The sequence below is a fragment of the Martes martes genome, assembly GCF_963455335.1.
Source record: "Martes martes genome assembly, chromosome: 9".
NCBI classification, from domain to species: Eukaryota; Metazoa; Chordata; class Mammalia; order Carnivora; family Mustelidae; genus Martes; species Martes martes.
In genome coordinates this window covers 24,340,603-24,353,341 of record NC_137896.1, presented here as the reverse complement: position 1 = coordinate 24,353,341, position 12,739 = coordinate 24,340,603, and the positions used below count along the sequence as shown (strand labels likewise).

General features: G+C 50.5%; 1 protein-coding gene across 5 annotated transcripts in view; it reads right to left on the bottom strand.

Annotated features, from left to right (window-relative positions):
* SNTA1 (syntrophin alpha 1) overlaps window positions 1-11,802 on the bottom strand; it is a gene marked incomplete at its 5' end in the record, with an annotated part of 28,114 nt that extends 16,312 nt beyond the window's left edge. Inside the window, 3 exons of one of the 5 annotated variants that reach the window (XM_080814397.1) lie at window positions 442-510; window positions 8,107-8,292; window positions 11,376-11,784. In XM_080814397.1, coding sequence (XP_080670523.1) covers window positions 442-510; window positions 8,107-8,292; window positions 11,376-11,685 — 565 coding nt within the window. Of the gene's footprint in view, window positions 1-441; window positions 511-8,106; window positions 8,293-11,375 lie in introns of all 5 variants that reach the window. The other 4 variants (XM_080814399.1, XM_080814398.1, XM_080814400.1 and 1 more) reach the window with 4 other exon arrangements.
* Between the last annotated feature and the right edge of the window lie 937 nt (window positions 11,803-12,739).

Sequence of the window (12,739 nt, the reverse complement as noted above, 5' to 3'; positions counted from 1 at the left end):
AAATCTACTTTACTTTCAAAAATATACCACCGTATGGGAGCTACAGGCAACTGATGAATCACTTAAATTCTACCTCTGAAACTAATAATACACTATATGTTAGCTAAATTGAATTTAAAGGAAAATTTAAATATCTATATATACGCATACATATATCAGCACATTCCAAACCGTGTAAGACAGGATCCGGAGATGAAGCTCTTGTGACTTCAATAAGCAAAGGACTCCAGGACCTTAGTACTGGGAGGAAGTCATGCTTACTGAGAGCCCACCATAGAACAAGCACCAAGCCTGACTCTCACACACATCTTCACCTGATAGCAATAGTTCAATAAGGGTCCCTGTCCTTATATAACAGTTGGATACATTGAATAAACAGTCTCACCGGGGTGACATGACTTGCAATGCATCATAAATATTTAAGAACATGAGTTTTTATACCTGACAGATCTGAGCCACTGCGTGATCCTGGGAAAACAGCATCACCTCTCTGAGTTTCAGTGCTCTCATCTGCACCATGGGACAAATAACAAGCCTAAGTTATAGAGGTGGTTTTGAGGGTTCAGTGAGAAAACATATGGAAGGCACCTAGCACCGTGCCCAGCATATTGCTGGTGGCTCGATAAACAGCAGACACCACCATCACCATCATTATTGTCATTATTTCCTCCACCACCATCGGCAGCCAGGTTCATATAGCTAATGGAGGCCAGAACCTGTCTCCAGAGACCCCATAGGCATTTTAATCAAGATCCAGGGAACAAGGGACACCTGGGTGGGTCAGTCGTCAGGCATCTGCCTTAGGCTCAGGTCATGATCACAGCGTCCAGGGATTGAGCCCCGCATCGTGCTCCCTGCTCTGGCGGGAAGCCTGCTTTCCCTCTCCTAGTCCTCCTGTTTGTGTTCCCTCTCTCACTGTGTCTCTCTCTGTCAAATAAATAAATAGAATCTTTTTAAAGATTTATTTATGTATTTATTTGACAGACAGAGATCACAAGTAGGCAGAGAGGCAGGCAGAGAGAGAAGAGGAAGCAGGCTCCCCATTGAGCAGAGAGCGGAACTCGATCCCAGGACCCCGGGATCATGACCTGAGCCGAAAGCAGAGGCTTTAACCCATTGAGCCACCCAGGTTCCCAAATAGAATCTTTTTAAAAAATTTAAAAAATAAATGTTTCCTTGAGAACAACAGGTCTTAGTGGCCATGGGAGGACTGGTTGGGGGCTCCATTCAGAAGTCCCTCAGGTGCCTCAGGGGCACGGCATCACGTGGCTAAACCAAGCAGGGTAGCTTCAGGTTAGCTGCATCTGTGACTCACGTCTCTTCTTTGACAGCCTCTCCTTTGACAGCTGTGATACATTAAGCTAGACTTTGGGCAGGACACGTAGCAGCGCCCACCTTCCAGGGAAGGAGCCGGCAGGAGTCCCAGGGACTCACCATGGATACTTTCAGGACTTCGTCAAGCCCAGCCTGAGCTCTGAGCCCCATCTGAAACACTTAAGAAAGCCAACCACAATTGACAAGGTTCAGGTAAAGTAGAAAGGGTCAGAGATGTACCCCAGGGACAGATCCCTACTGACCAGGAGCTAATTCGTGCCGCTGGGCTCAGTGCCAGGTGTAGGGCTCTAAGACAAACCGCACATGAGTCTTGCCCTGAAAGACCTTCAGGTTCACTGGAGGAAATAACACGGAGGGCTTGCTGGGGACATAAAGATGAGAGAGGCTGACATTCACTGAACACTTACATGTGAAAGACATTGTGCACTGCACTTCAAATGCATGGTCCCGCCCTTTAAAGAGCAAATAAACGAAATAATCGAATACCTACTAGGAGCACTGGCCTTGGTGTGTTTTAGTTTTTAATCTTGCAAATAACCATGCAAGGCAGGTATTACCCAAGGCTGAAGCAACAGTGGCCTCAGCAACCAGACCTCAGTTAGAATTCAGTCGATTTACTAGTCGTATGACCCGAAGGAAGTTATTTATGCTCAGCAAACCTCAGCAACCTTGTCTGTAAAATGGGGATTACAGCAATTGCTATCATTCTATGTTGCCTTTTTTTTTTTTTAAGATTTATTTATTTTAGAGAGAGAGGGAGAGAGAGAGAGAGGGAGAGAGCAGTGGGAGAGGAAAAGAGAGAATCCACAAGCACACTTCGCTGAATGCAGAGCCTGACACAGGGCTCGATCCCAGGACCCAGAGATCATGACCTGAGCCAAAACGAAGAGATGGACACTCTACTGACTGAGGTACCGGGGTGCCCCACACCATACTGCCTTTTAGCATGAATATTTATGGACATGCTACTCTATGAGTGTTGTCTTTTAAAAGTTTGATCATGGGGTGCCCGGGTGGCTTGGATGGTTGGGCGTCTGCCTTTGGCTTAGGTCGTGATCCCAGGGTCCTGGGATCAAGCCCCGCATCGGGCTCCCAGCTGGCTCAGCGGGGAACCTGCTTCTCCCTCTCCCTCTGCCTCTCCCCCTGCTTGTGTGCTCTCTCTGTCTCTCTCTCTCTCAAATGAATAAATAAAATCTTAAAAAAAAAAAGTTTGATCTTTATGTGGGATATACCTTCTCTATTTTGTATAAAGTATTGAAACTGACTTTAATTTTTATTATCCTTTATTATTATTATTATTATTTAAAGATTTTTGTTTTTAACTAATTCTTCACCCAATGTGGGGCTCAAACTCACAACCCCAAGATCAAGAGTCACATGCACAGGGCACCTGATGGCTCAGTCAGTTAAGTGTCAGAGTCTTGGTTTGGGCTCAGGTCATGATCTCAGGGTTGTGAGATTAAGCCCCACCACAGGCTCTGGGCTCAGAGTGGAGTCTGCTTAAGACTTTTTCCCTCTCTTTCTGCCCCTCCCCCTGCTCACACCCCTCCTCTCTCTCTCTCTCAAATAAAAAAATAAATCTTTTTTTTAAGATTTTATTTATTTATTTGACAGAGAGACAGCAAGAGAAGGAACACAAGCAGGGAGAGTGGGAGAGGGAGAAGCAGGCCTCCCACCAAGCAGGGAGCCCGACTTGGGGCTCCATCCCAGGCTCTGGGATCATGACCTGAACTGAAGGCAGATGCCCAACGACTGAGCCACCCAGGTGCCCCAATAAATCTTTGGGGAAAAAAAAGAGTGATGGGGCACCTGGGTGGCTCAGTCAGTTAGGTGCCTGCCTTTGGCTCAGGTCATGATCCTGCGGTCCTGGGATAGAGCCCCAGTTAGGGCTCCCTGAGGAGCCTGCCTCTCCCTCTCCCTCTGCCTCTCTCTCCTGCTTGTACTCGTGCACTTTCTCTCCTTCTCATATAAATAAAAGCTTTAAAAAAGAAAAAGAGTGACATGCTCTACCAACAGAGCCAGCCAGGTGCCTCTGTCCTTTAGTATTATTTTTTAATGCATCACAGGCTCTCTGTTGTCCCTGTCTTGCCAGCCACAATGGGGGTGGAGCGGGTGGAGGGGGTGGACAGCATTTGGCTGTCTCTTGATTTTCCCCCTGGCCTGGTCTCCAAGGGCCTAGGCTGGCCCTGGCTCCAGGTCTGTGCACACAATGGGCCTCTCTAAGCAGCAGACAGAGGCGTGTTGGCTGCCAGCTTGGGCCCAGACTCTGATCACAAACACATCCCTGTGGCTGAGAACAAGCTGAAAACATTTGTGCAAACCCCTGACCTAGCAGAGGAAAGGGCCTAAAAAGGCAGGCCGGGGTTAATGAGGCCCAGCTGAACCCCTGACTTAGGCCAGGGAAGTAGGCTGCCACCCAGAGTTAGCCAGTGACATCTGTCCTTCTAGGATGCTCTCAGGGGGCTCTGTACCCACTGAGCCCCAGGCCTTAGAAAAGATGTCCAGTTGCCCTGCCAGGTTCACATCCACAGGACAGGCCATCTTTCCATGCCCCCTGGATGTGGCCTCAGGAGTGGGATGGGGGTGGGGAATTTTGAACAATGTAGCTAGTAATTGGGCTCCAAGGAGGAACTGAGGCCCAGAGAGTGTCAGGAGTCCTGAGTCCAGACGGCTGAAGCTGCCAGATCCTTACCGTCCCCACAAGCTCCCCCATATCTCAAGAACAACCACATCGCAACATCCCAGCTCCCTCAAATCCTCCGGACTCCTCAGGTCACTTTGGCAATTCAAAGACTCTGATCCCAAGGCCTGTCCCTGGCTGAACTGGGTGGAATTATCCTTCCACAAGGCTGCTGGGCTAGGAAAGTAGCTTGAAAGAGACTTCAACTAAGAAAAGGCTGGAAAAAACTAACAAGAAGGCCACACCTCCACACTCCTCCTATCCAAGCCTGCTTAGGACAAACCACCAGCATCCCCTTCCTGTCCCTGGTCCCAGCTTCCTCACTGCCATTCTGCATCTATTTCTCCCTCCTTCAAACCAGGCCGATGCTGCTAAAACCCAGATATGCCCATGTGCTGCACCCCTTCTAATGGCTCTCTGTTTTCCTCCGGGGGAAGTCCAAATGCCTTTAGCCTGGCATTCAAGGCCCTGAAGGCTCTCAGTCTGGACAGCCTCCTCTTTCTCCATTCCCTCACGCCCTCAGCCCAGATATACCTAATTAGTTCGCAGGCTAAGTCAAGTCATTTCACCCCCTCGAGGTCTTGCTCACACAGCTCCCCCGCCTGGATGCCCTTCCCCCACCCCATACACACATCTGCTTGTTGTTCATAAAGTGCCAGCATCCCCGCCTCCAGGAAGCCTTTCCTGACTATCCAGAGAGAAATACCACTGCCTCCTCTCATCCCTGGACAGATCCCACTTCAGCACCTATGACACATCTGTCATCTGGTAGTTTCACTCAGCTGTTACCCCCCACCCCCGCCACTAGACTGAGATTCCCCTCAAAACCACTGAGCAGAGCAGTATAAAGGAGGAGGAAAAAGAAAGCAGAGAGCACTCACATCCAAAAGGGAGGAATAATATGGTAAGATTATAAACAAATTTATTTTGCCAAATTTTTAGTTGTCAAATTTATAATAAATTTGTTAACTTAGATGAAATGGACAAATTCTTTAAAAAGACATAAACCAGGGGCACCTGGGTGGCTCAGTGGGTTAAAGCTTCTGCCTTCAGCTCAGGTCATGATCCCAGGCTCCTGGGATCGAGCCCCGCATCGGGCTCTCTGCTCACTGGGGAGCCTGCTTCCCTTCCTCTCTCTCTGCCTGCCTCTCTGCCTACTTGCGATCTCTGTCCGTCAAATAAATAAATAAAATCTTAAAAAAAAAAAAAACACCTTTCTATAGAGGCGTCTGCGTGGCTCAGTGGGTTAAGCCTCTGCCTTCAGCTCAGGTCATGATCTCAGGGTCCTGGGATCGGGCCCCACATCAAGCCCCACATTGGGCTCTCTGCTCAGCAGGAAGCCTGCTTCCCCCTCTCTCTCTGCCTGCCTACTTGTGATCTCTCTCTCTCTGTCAAATAAATAAATAAATCTAAAAAAAAAAAAAAAACTTTCTATATAGATGGCTTCCTTGGAGAATGCTACCAAACATTCCAGAAGGAAATAATACCAATTCTAAATAAATGTGATGGGAGGAGGGTAAGTTACTAATGTTTATTGAGTGCCTACCGTGTGCCACATCCTATTTTGGGCAAGAGATAGGCCAGGCTCCAGCCAGAGACCGGGGGCAAGGTATGCCAAGGAAAGATCTCACCCTGGGAAAAGTCTCAGAAAATGTAACGGCTACAGACCCTCAATCCTAGAGCAGTACACATGTTACTCCTGTTCCCTACTGTACCCATGATAAACATAGCTAATCACTTCTAGCTCCTTTCTGCTGAGCCCAGACAAGACTTCCCAATCCTTCCAAATACATGCCTCCCAGTATCCACCAGGGAAGACGACACTGAAGATGAAAGCAATTGATCATCTCTCATCTAGTCTAATCCCAACTGCTAGGGAAGCTGAGAGCCAGAGAAGGCAAGGGTCTTCCCCAAGGCCAGAGACTGATCACAGAGCAAACAGAGTTTAAAAACCGATTTTTAGGGGCGCCTGGGTGGCTCAGTGGGTTAGGCCGCTGCCTTCGGCTCAGGTCATGATCTCAGGGTCCTGGGATCGAGTCCCATATCGGGCTCTCTGCTCAGCAGGAAGCCTGCTTCCCTCCCTCTCTCTCTTTACCTGCCTCTCTGCTTACTTGTGATCTCTCTCTGTCAAATAAATAAAATAAATCTTTAAAAAAAAAAAAATAAAAAAAATAAAAAAAATAAAAATAAAAACCGATTTTTAAATAGTTTGTATGAACGAGACTGTTTACATCTTATCTCCTCCACAAGATGATGAGCTCCTTCAGGAGAGGGCCTGGGTCAGATTTAGCTTCTGACCCAATGTGCCACACACCAGGTACACAGCAGGTATCTATAAGTGTTTCTTGGCTTAGTAAGGAAGGAATGGAGTACCAGAATGATACAGAAGGCTTGGGTATTAGCTCCTGAAGCCAAGAGTTGCCTCAAGCTTCCAACACTCAAAGATGCTATCTTTTCAGAATGACCCATGCTGAGAACTCAGAGAGACATTCTCCATCTGAAGATGAGAGGGGGAGGAGGACCTCCGTGTGGATTAGGAATGTGTCTACAGTAGAAATCTTACCACCTCCAGATTAAACTTTCAAACAGCAGAAACTAAGAGATCTTCTCAAGTCAACCCAAATATGACATTTTGATGAGTTTCAGCTGCATTACTGGCTATAAATACCAAAGTAATGAGGCATAGGGTAGGGAGAGTCTCTTTTATCTCTATCATTTATCAGTGATCTTGTTATTTAACTTTGCTGTTAAAATATGACTGTTACACTTAAGCTTCAAAGACCAAGACCACAGAGTTGACATTTTTTTTTTAAGTGTATACTTAGGGGCACCTGGGTGGCTCAGTTGGTTTAGCAACTGTCTTCGGCTCGGGTCATGATCCTGGAGTTCCGGATCGAGTTCCGCATCGGGGTCCCTCCTCGGCAGGGAGTCTGCTTCCCCCTCTGACCCTCCCCATCTCATGCTCACTCTCTCATTCTCTCTCTCTCAAATAAATGAATAAATAAAATCTTAAAAAAAAATAGAGACCTATCCACTTAGAAAAAAAAAAAGTGTATACTTTAAAAATGCCCCAGTGGCACTTAAAGACATACACTGAAAATGTAAAAATAAAACAAAACTGAGAGAGAACCAAGGTCAGGGCCACGAGCATGCCAAAGATCCCCCAGAGCCTGTTTGGTTCTGTGGCTTCTTGGAGACCTGTTTGGGGACACAAAGGCAATCTATGAGGATCCAGGCCTGGGGCTCAGCTCAGCAGCTTCGCTGGCCATGGCATTCTCCATCAGCCCCCGCCATCTCCCTGTGCCTGTTCTGGGCCAAGAGCCAAACACACATTCCTCAGGCCCCCACAGCTTCCGGAATTGACAGAGGGGAGTTTGAAGAAAGGGCTGAGCAAAGCAGAAACCTCCTGAGAGAGATGGCAAAAGGCAGATATGGGACAGCCACAGCAAGAGGTTTATCACAACCAATGGGGAAACCGAGGCTCAGAGAAGACAATCTCATCCAAGACCACACAGTGCGAGGATAGCAGAGGGGAACCACCAACGTCCTCCCTCCAAGACTCTTCTCTGATCCTTGCTGGAAGGATCTGATGTTCTGCAACACAAAGGCCAAGTCTTCTCCCAAGAGAGCACAGGTCCCAGGGTTTCAGGGTGCCTGGAGCTGGAAGCTCTCCAGTTTCCTCAAGAGAGAATATTAGCTGCCCCTTCCCCAGCCCCTCCCTGCCCCTCTCTTTCCCTGATTCACTCACTGGGTGGCAGATCCTGCCAGGTCTGTTTTGCCCTGATCATACAACCCAGCAAGACAGAAGTTACCTCCCTGTGCTACAGATGAGGAACCCAAAGCTCAGGGAAATGAAATGAAATGACTTGCCCAAGTCTACAGAGCTAGGGAATGAAAGAGAGGAAAGGAAAACTAGGTCTGTCTGGCTCTGTGTCCGCTCTCCCACCACCACCCCAATTCTGTGGCAAGGCAGGTCCCCAAGTTCTGTTTCCACCCGGCCCACCTCCCAGTCCCCGCTGCTGGGCGGGGGCCACTTGAAGCCTGGGGGAAGCAGGGGAAAGAATAACACCCTTGGGGTCCCCAGTGCTTACCCTCCAGCACCACCTCTTTGCCTGTCTTCTTCAGGACCTGTACCGCCTCATCATGGGTAGCAGAGGAGAGGTCTTCCCCATTCACAGACAAGATGGCATCCCCCACAAAGAGGGCCTCGGTCTGGTCAGCTGCCAGGCCCTTGAAGATCTTGGAAATGAGAATAGGCATCTTGTTCTCCCGGCCCCCTGCACAGGCACAGAAAGAAGAAGAAACTGAGGCAGACACTCCAATGCTTGAGAGTACATGAAGGCAAAATGATTTCTAAAGGCCTACCTCGGTGCCCAGCCCAGTGCCAGGAGAGCAGGCATGAGAGAGGAAAGAGGATCTCAGAAATGAGTCTTAGGAGTCTGGAACACTAATAAATCATGTTCTAAATTCATAATGGAGTTTGGTCACTGGCTCTTTGGCTAAACGCTTTGGGTGTTCGTCCGTGTTTGAGCAACTTACAAGTGCTTCAGTCACTTTTTCTTAAATATTTGGTATTTTAGGCAACTTTCCCACAATGGGGGAACCCACTGATACCCTTTATCCTGGAGTAAAGATAGAAGTCCGTTATTGCAATGCCCCCCACCGAAGGATCTCTTCAGCAACTGGAAAGCTTTACAGTCCAGGACCCAGCTGAAAATCAAGGCCTGAAAGTCTAGATTTCAAAAGCCTATCCAAATTCCATCTCTGATACAAAAAAAAAAAAAAGCTAGTACATCTTACTGAATCACTTTATTGCTAAGTGCTAAGCTCTTGAATATCCTTTTAAAATATGAAATAGACATAATAATTCCCATTAGTTTCATATACTAAGTGCCAAGCACCATGCTAAATGCTCTCAATGTTGTCTCACTGTATCTTCACAACATCCCAATCACACATGCATGCTCCGTCTCCTCTCAGGAAAAATGAAGTGCGGAGAGAAGCCCCTTGCCCAAGGTCATTCAGCTAGCTGGTGGCAGGAAAGCAGCATTTGAACCTAGGTCTCCTGGCTCCAGAACCAACACCCTTAACCCTATGCTTGACTGTAACTAAGGCTCTCAGATACCACATTACTGGTCGAGCCCAGATTACTGAACATGAGGAACTAGTGGTCCATAAAGAGGAGGTCATTATTTCAAGGTCACATAATAAACTGGTGGCAAAGGTCAGACTGGAGCACCTCTTCCCGGGCTCCCACACAGGTCCAACAGTTTGCTCACCGCACCACACAGGATTTGAAGCCTAGAAAGGAATGGGTTACTTTCCCTCTCTCTCTCTTTTTTTTAAGATTTTATTTACTTATTTGAACAGAGCAAGAGAGGGAGAGAGAGCATAAGCAGGGGGAGGGGTAGAGAGAGTGGGAGTAGCAGGCTCTCCACTGAGCAGGGAGCCGGATGCGGGGCTCCATCCCAGGAACCTGAGATCATGACCTCTGCCGAAGGCAGACACTTAACCCACTGAGCCACCCAGGTGCCCCAGGGAATGGGTTTCTATTTATATCTGCTCTTTCCCACCAGAAACTAGGGACTTCAGTTCAGTTTGAAGCTATGATCATTCCAGGCTGCCTCATCTGGGCTGGACCCTCAGAGGGTGGTCACCATGGCAACAAGAGCCCAGGCTTTATGCATGAAGAACAGAATGGAGCTGGTACTTCCCCTGACCCCTCCTAAAAGTACCTTCACTCCCAACTGGCAGTATGGAGCTAAGGAGTAACTTTATGCGACCTTGGAAAGTCTGCGCAGGAGAGGATCCAAGTCTCAGCTTGTCCATCTGCAAAATGGAACTCTATATTAACTCTAAGCTCCTTTCTGCTTTAACACATTGAGTGTATAATTTCTAGATTGATCTGCTGCCCTCTCCCATTCTGGAGTTTAGGGGCGAGCCTGGTGTCCATTCTCTGTCTTCCCCCTTTCTTCCTTTTCGATTCCTTTGGTCAGCTATCTGGGAATGTGCCCTTCCATGGGGAAGAACCAAATCCGTGGCTACTCTCTTAAGGCCTGATAATTGAGGCTGAAATCTCAGTACTGTCATTCACTGTTTGAGCCTGGGAAAATGGTTTTATTTTTCTGAGTTTCGGTTTCTCCACCTGCAAAATGGATATTATGCTCCCCGCTTTTTACCACTTGTTGCCCGGATGAAATGGATCATAAGCCTAGAGCACCAGACACAGCATTCAGCACACAGCGGTGGCTCAGTCCTCACCATCCCTACCCTCTCACCCAGGTCAAAGGGTCTGGAGACACCAATGAATAGACCCAGCACTGGGGAGAGAGAAGAGTGCATATCTAAGGTGACACCAGAGCTGACACCCTTTCCCAAGGCAGACAGCACCCTGAGAAGCAGATGGGTAGGCATGGTGAACCCAGCTGCTGGGAGTATACTGGGATTTTAAGCACTATGGTTAGTTGCTTTGGAAGTCTCTCCTGGCCTCCTTTTTTCCTCTCATCGAACAGCAACAATTAACCAAGCACCTACTGTGTGCTTGCAGGGCGAGTACTTCAGACTCCAGTTCTCACAGAAACCTTACAACTCTATCATTAGCCTCAACACACAGTGAGGAAACTCAAGTCCAGAGACCAGAAGTGACTTGTCTAAGTTCACACAGATCCAGGACTCAAACACAATCCCGGTTCTTCCTAAAGAAATCGCTCAGTATTGGGGGCTGAGATTTCTCAGAGAGGAGTAACAACTCTATGTGCACTCCTCTCAATTATGTGCAAGGTAATGATGGCCAGATCAGGAAATTCAAGCCCAGGACCCTCCACCTAAGTACACAGGGTCCTGGGTCCTCAGACTTCTAGGTCCTTCCTGGACCCCTGTCTGTGAACCCAGCCTGTGCCTCTACCCAAGTCTCCAAACCTGGGCTCCCAACTCCAGGCCTTACCCCTCCCCTCCACGTTGGTTGTGTCTCAGGGACTTCCTCCTTCCTGCCCAGTAGCTTCCCAGGCCTCAATCCCCTTTCTCCATCCTTTGCTCTCCTACTGTCCCTCTTGTCCTTGATGTCCAGGCAACTCTGACATCTCAATGCCTCCTCACAGAACTCCCCACCCACCTGTCCTTGGTGCGCCCCCACCCGCTCCACCTGTGCCTCCGGACTGAGGCCTCCGTCTCCCGAAACCCCTCCGACCTTGGTGCTCCCGGTGTCCTCGGTCCCTCTGTCCCCTCAGACACCCTCCCTGACCCTAGACAGAAGTCTTCCAACTCCGCGTCCTCCGTAGGCTGCCAGGCTCCGCGACCCCTGCGCCCTCGGCAGCCCCACAGACACCGCAACCCCCATGCCCTCGGTGCCCCCCGCGCCCACCTTTGATGCTGATGCCCAGCCCGCCGGCGTCGGCCTTGCGCACCGTCACGCGGCGCCGCTGGAGCAGCAGAGCCTCGGGCAGCTGCGGGGGCGCCGCGCCAGGCTCGGCGGCGCCGTTGAGCTGCGCGGGCTCCGGCTCCCGCGGGGCGCCAGCCTCCGGGCCGATCTCGCCGTCGGCGGGGCTCACGGTCAGAGCGTCCTCCGCCAGACTGAGCAGCACCCGCTGCCACCGCTCGCCGCCAGCCCCCGAGCCAGCCCCGGCGCGGAGTTCCAGCAGCCCGGTGCGCGGGGAGCGTCTGCCTGACGCCATCTTCGCCTCCGAGCCCCCGGGCCGCCGCGCTCGCCCTGCCCCGCAGTGCCCGGTCGGCTCCGACCAAGCGGCCAGGGCAGAGGGCAGCGGGGGCCCGACTGGGCCAGCCGCTACACTACCCCCGGCCGCTGGGGGTGGAGCCTCGGGGGCGGGGCTGTCCAGGGGGTGTGGCTACGGAGAGGGGCGGGGCCGCAGGCAAACTGGGGATGCGACGCGGCGGTGCCCAGGACCTGAAGGATGCAGCGTGGGAGTACTTGGGGGTTGCGGGCGTAGTGGGTAGGAGGTAGGGGTCAAGAGATAAGGAGAGAGGCGGGTAAGTGGGGAGTTGGGCGGGGCCATAAGGGGGCGGGGCTTCGTATCGGGAGCCGGTTCCTGCGACAGAGACTCTGAGCTCCCAAGGCCGTCGAGGGCCGGGACCGTAGCTCACAGGCGTAGGAGCCCAGGAGAAAGAGAACCACGGATCCTGGTGCAAGGCTTTGGGTGTCGGGGCAGAGCTTTGTATGGCGGAGAGCTGCCCTCCAGGGACAGGACTTGTGTAGATACCGAGCCGCCAGGGACTTCGCAGGCGGGGTTTGGAAGGAGCTGGTTTCCCGAGGTGGGGCCGAGCCTTGGGTCCGTGGGCGTGGCTTACCTGGGGGCGTGGCTTCTAAAGCGGACAGGTCCCGCCCACCAGGATGAGCACGCTGCAAGCTGTTAAGGGCTTGGGGGCGGATGGACACGGTCCCCACTTCGAAATTGGATGGGAGTTTAAGCGATTAACCACCTGTTCTGTTAACAGTCGAACAGAGAAAAGCCTGAAGTCCCATACTCTCAGAGAGACCTGGCTGAAGGAGAGCCCAGAGAGGAAAAAGAACTGGAAGGTGGGGCTCTGGGTCTGGGCGTCACTCTGTTACCCCCTTGTCGACCTTGATCCCATCACTTCACTTCTCTTGGCTTCAATTTCCTTATCTATGAAATGGGGATGGCAAGAATCGCTACCTCACAGGGTTTGTGTCAGGATTAAATCGTGAAAATGCATTTTATGAGACTGACTTGTGCTGCCTACTGCGCTAAG